Source organism: Pelobates fuscus, chromosome 6 (genome assembly GCF_036172605.1).
Source record: "Pelobates fuscus isolate aPelFus1 chromosome 6, aPelFus1.pri, whole genome shotgun sequence".
In the NCBI taxonomy this organism is placed as follows: domain Eukaryota; kingdom Metazoa; phylum Chordata; class Amphibia; order Anura; family Pelobatidae; genus Pelobates; species Pelobates fuscus.
The window spans coordinates 140,859,046-140,865,045 of NC_086322.1; the positions used below are offsets into that span (position 1 = coordinate 140,859,046).

Here is a 6,000-nt window from a genome sequence, read left to right on the forward strand (position 1 = left end):
ATGACCGACTCCCAAACATTCACAATAGACAAACTGCGAGCATCAGCATAGTACATGAATAGGACTGGCCCAAGAAAAAGTAAAGTGTGGCTATACAAAATGGGTGCTGTCTAAAATATATTATAAGTAAAACACTTATAAATATAGTGGAGTGCTGTAAAAAGAGGGCTGTCTTACCACAACTGCAAGAGAAGTGAGCCTTCTTTTCTAGACTCCATTCCATTTGAGTGAACCCGTAGCATTCACTCAATTTCACAGAGTGCCATTGCCATCTGCACTATATGTTGTATACTGTTTTTATTTTTTACATGCGGCCATACTGATTCCCCATTTAACCACATTTTAAAGAGGGTAAGACAGCCCGCTTTTTAAAGCGCTCCACTATTTTTATAAGGTGTTCACTTCTTTTAGATTGTTTGCAAGTTTGTAAAGGAAGGAAGGTTACTCTGCACGAATGTTTAGAGCTGCTCATTTTAGCTTACATATTTTTAAAGCACTTTTTATTTATATTTATTCAATGCCATCAGATACCACTACTATCTTAGATCTTAAATACGTGCTGTGCCTAATAAAAAAAAAGTGCTAGAAACCACCAAGAAATATAATCAACTATATAAATATGCTTCTTGTAATTGGCCTTTCAGCACACTTTGTACTCAAATAAAAATTAAATAATGTCTTAGAGTACATAGTGCAGATTCTCAATTTAGATTTTAAAATGTTTATGCTGATAACCCGTCAACTTATTGGAAATACTACCCTTTCTAATCACAATTTCTTTTTCCTTGGGTAGCCAATTGTCTACCTACTTTTGGATGGCTAAAGTGGAGGGTCTATGATAAGAAATGTAATACTTACACAGTTAAGAATATTTGTGTGAAGCACTTCACAGTTCTGCATGTACATACCATTAATTAAATCAAACAGTTACACTCTTTTCTTTTAGTAGTAACTTGCATTAAGTATCTTGGCTGCTTGACGATAGAGCTACAACATTACCACTTCTGTCATTGTCCAAATTCTTATGGACTACAAAGTGAACAAAATCTTCCAAAAATGTGAGATAAGGCAGAAAATAATCGTTGCCTTTTGAAGAGGGCCATGTTTCACTGTAAAATACATTAACATCTCCCCAAATATATTAACATGAACAATAGTCCATTCTAATAATCTATACACAGCAGGTAGAACCACTTGTGTGAATACAAACTAGTATTCAAAAACCTGTAAGAATCACAGTATAGTGAAACAGGGTGTAGACAATTAAAATGTAGGCTACAAAGGTTTTAGTACCATAACTAATGTATATTTTAATGCTGCAGATGAACATGCAGTGCTGTGGGATTGCAGGAAAATTGATCTCGGTTATGATGAGTGTATTTTAATAGGACTGTTATGAGAAATGGAGTTTACAAAACTTAGCAACCCTTGTGATAAATGTATTCTACAGCCCAGGGCATATCTTCCAGGTCCTTCATATTATATATTGTAATTTTGCATGGATAATCAATGTAAGTAACTTCCCATTTAAATTTAGTCAAACTATTATTTAACTCCGTTCCCAAAGTAGAGGATTATTTAATGGGTAAAGAGTTGTATTCTGGATTGTTCGTAACTTAATGTCTACTTTGGATATATAATAAAGCAGTATATTTGGATGCTCTTCAGTCTTGAAACTCTTAACCGCTGTATTTTATTTTTGTTTTGCAGTGATGAATCTAACCATGCAAGCATGAAGTTGTAAATAATAATCCAAACTCTGTATTTATAGTTGAAAGCTGAAAGGATGCGTTGAACAGAAATGTTTACATGTAACTTTTACTTGTTCACGAGTAATTTTTTTGTTCACTTGCACATGCAGTAGTTAACACTGCTTGGGGTACCTTCATTAACTTTGACAGTTTAATGTAATAACTGCATATTGCCATGAACATATTTGCATATGGCTTTTGACATTCCAGACTAGTTGAAGTCAAATATTACAGCCAAATATAGTCAAATCAATATGGACTCTCATCTGAGCCTACACCTAGCTGTTATCCATGTTTGTGCCAAATCAAAAGACTAATAAGTGTCTTCATAGCTGCTTGTATAAATCTGTGATATGCATGAGTTCTGTGCCTCAACGTTTGCAGTGTGATTGAACCTCACTTGCTTGCTGGCCTTGTTCACCCATTCTTCTGAACGCATTTTTTGTTCCTTCCAAGGGAGTGACACCATGGCTTGTGGCTAAAAAAAGATAGAACTGAAACAAAGAATCAACCAGTGTTATAAAACTTGGAGACACTTGGCCAATGTTGTGGCCTGTACGCTCCTGTTTCACCTGCCTTTCTACTACTGAGGCTTCTTGGTCCTGATTGCCTTCAGCAATTTTTCATTCTGTGCTACACAAGGCCACCGGGAAGTAGAATGTGGACTTATTTTGGAAACACGATGTATCGCAGGGATACAATACTGTTTGGAGATGGCCAGCGAAGTGTCCGGGGCCTGGGGTATTACATAAGGACACAGGTGGTCATGTTTCGTTGATAAAACTCTTTCATCATACATCTTAAACTCACCCACAATGGTTATCTTGACTATCTTAAGGATACAAGGTGGTTGTGGAGAAAGAAATGCTCCTCTTATATTATTATGAGTAGGTTGAGATAGCTCATGTGTGTACGGTATATTTTTAATCAAATAAAAAAATGCATGAGTAAATCACATGATCCTACCCAACAGGATATTGGTACATTTTGTTTATTCCTTTTAGACTGTTGTTTTTTTAAGGTATTTTCATGTGATCTAGAAAAACTGGGTCATTTTGAAAGCCTAACAACATCAATCTTTATGAGTGCCAAAACATCATAAAATTTGCTCTTATTGTATGTATCATTAAGGTCTGTTATGACATCCTTTCTTTTTATTTAAAATATATTTTGATAAATGTAAGGGTTTGTTCATAAAGTGTCGCACTGTTGTGGGATCTATTCAATATAGACAGTCTCATAGTACACCAAGCCGCTATGGCAATTTATTGCAAGACTAATATTTTCCTTAACCTCCACTTAATGTGGTAACATGTCAGCTTATTACAGCTGCATACAACCATGGAAGATGTCATATATGATTATTTTGTATCTGCTATTAGTGAGGAATGCTCTGTCAACAAAACAATTGTATATTGACTTAGTACAGATGCTCTGTGACAGTTTTGTGCAATTTTTTTCCCCCGCAAACAGTCTAAAGTTGCGTTCTTGCACATGCTTGCAAATCGCAGTGTAAAAAAAAAGAAAAACACAAAAAGATTCAACAATGTTGTTAGTTGTGTTAGTGTTTTGAAACCTTATTTAGTTCCTTGTTAATGTCTCTGCATTATAAATAATTTATGCTGAAAGGAAATGTCAAGAAATCATGAAACCTTTTATGTATGCTAAAGCACTCATTCCTTACTCTCTGACAGGTATCCAGTATTATTTTGTGGTCTGAAAAAAAAACAGTGTTGCTGCCATGGGGTGTTGTTTTTTTTTTTTTTTTCCAATGCGTTTTACCGTATTTCCCCTAAAATCAAAAGAGAAAACAATTCTCAGACACTTTAAAAGAGTTCCCTACTTTGTTGGAAACGTGGCTGCAGCTGTATTAACACTGAACTGTGGAATTGGGAGCATAGCCAACAGTTTTACTGCTGATCTCCTGAAAAGCACACATTGTTTCGATAAATATTAGCTGAGATGCCGAACTTTAAGTCACGCAATAGCTTATGCTATCATTAGGTACAGAGTGTGCATCCTGTCTGAGATGCTGTTAGTCATTTCTGCTTATAGCCCCAGAACTGCAGATATTATTCCAAACAATACAGGAAGGTACTTGTAAGGAGAATAAAGAAAAAAGTATGTACTGTAAGACATGCCAGGGTAATATGATGGACTAAATCATATTAAACTTAAGTCCAAACAGCTGCATTTAGTATATTAAGTGTTTGTACCATCTACGCACCCGCAAGCATAACAAATGATTAATAAGGGCCAACTAATGATAAGACATTGTGGTATGATCTTCAAAACTTTCATTGTTTAGTTTTGATTTTTTTTCTCTCTGATGCCCTAATTTAGCGATTGGGTTTAGTGCAGTTTACAAAAATGCACGCTGCGGCGAGTTGAGAAATATTGTTAAAAATGGCCAGATTGCTATAAAAATAGTCGTGTTGTTGCAAGTTAATTCTCAGTATCCCATAGATCACTTTTTAGGGAGTAAATCCCTATTTTTCCCAAATGAAAATAATCCATTAACACCCTAAATGCCGTATTTATGCTCCAGTAAAGCATTTAGTGGATGTCATTATGATTGATGTGTTATTAAATAATGGCCACTAATTCAAATAAAAAGAAAAAAAAATCTTAAATATATAACTCGGCAAGCCAGGCCATGCAAAAATTGGTTAAAATGTCATTATTATTCCTTTATAGTGTATACTTCCTGTATATTCCTGTAGTGTAAGAGATTAAAAGGGAAATTAGAACTTTAAGTTAAAAAAAAAATCATCTTAAATTTTGCTATTTGGGTAAATTTGGTGAAAGAGAGCAGTTGTCGCTTTTCTGAGTTAAGTCAAAACTTAAATGTTTACTAATCTGGAGTTTAGGAAATAAAGCTTCTAGTGACTACTATGAACAAATAGTAGCTCTGCATGTTGTTTTGTGAACAGGGCTGTGCACATTGCCCTCCTAATCTGTTTACGATACTTCCATAGCTCTGAGAGTTAGAAAGGGGAAGTAGGGACTTACGCAGCATTTGCCCACAGATAGGCTATATACGCAATATTCTCCTCATTTACACAGATAGCTTTTAATCTCTCTTTCAATTGAGTTTATCATTAATTTGCTTTAGTTTAACCCCTTAAGGACACATGACATGTGTGATATGTCATGATTCCCTTTTATTTCAGAAGTTTGGTCCTTAAGGGGTTAAATGCCAAATGTCAGCTATCTCACTGCTGAATTAAAACCAAGTCGAATGAAAATACCCGTAGATCCGAATAATGCATTGCCTTACTGCATAGAACCTACTACTGATTTTGCTAAAGTACCTTTAGTTTTATTTCCACACAATATAAACTTTTTTTTGTGTATGAGATGTGTTTTCCCTTTTAATTAACTTGGTTGATTAATTAGGCTAAGTGGTTAATGAGGTACTGATTTTATTTTGTATGTACTTTCCTTTTAGTGCTATTTTTCTAATGTTTTCTGTATATAAAAAAAGGAAAATGAGCTTAAAATACATTTTCTTACCAGTCATTTCATTCCTTTACTATTGTTTTTAGTTTCAATGATTTAGCAACTTTGACCTGTACCCTACAAGAGCTAGAGCGGAGGGCAATATATTGTATTGTACCTCTCATTTCTCCACTAATGATAGTATTTAGAAGGGAAAGGTAAGCTTTAGAGTTGCAATTGGTGTAGATACCCAACAACATGTTTTAACATTTTTGACTGCTCCTGTTTACTTTGTGAGATACTCTCTCTCTCTCATGTCAAGGAGAATACTCTGGGTTACTGATCCAACAGCGTCCACACTAATACATCCATCACACATAGCCATACTTTGCCTCCATAAATATGATCAGAGTTGGTGGTCCACAGCAACTGATGCCAGACCTTACCTATCCTATCTAGACTTGGTACTTTAGTACATAACAAACCATATATCACTGTACAATGTGTCTGTATTTTCAGTTTCCATGGAAAACATTTAAACTGTGCTAATATCTGTCGCAGAATCGAATTATGAATTTCTAGCGTTGATTTGTATCCCTTTTTAATACTATTTTGTGTTAGTTGAATTTGCTTGAATTTCAGAACAGTGGCAAAATTCATGCTTTCATGTCTGCCATGAAGGGTTGAAGGAGTTCAATGCATTTAGAATGAATTCATGTATCTTTTTAGAATATATTTATATGTGATATATTGGTTTATGTACATTATAATGGTAAATAGATTTTGAATAAGCTTTGTTTATCAAAGG

At 34.7% G+C, this 6,000-nt stretch overlaps 1 protein-coding gene across 1 annotated transcript in view; it reads left to right on the top strand.

Annotated features, from left to right (window-relative positions):
- LOC134614487 (collagen alpha-1(XXV) chain-like) overlaps positions 1-4,865 on the top strand; it is a 167,007-nt gene extending 162,142 nt beyond the window's left edge. Inside the window, exon 35 of the mRNA XM_063458370.1 lies at positions 1,711-4,865. Within this exon, the coding sequence (XP_063314440.1) occupies positions 1,711-1,713 (3 nt within the window). The 3' untranslated portion in view covers positions 1,714-4,865. The remainder of the gene's footprint in view (positions 1-1,710) is intronic.
- Positions 4,866-6,000: the final 1,135 nt, after the last annotated feature.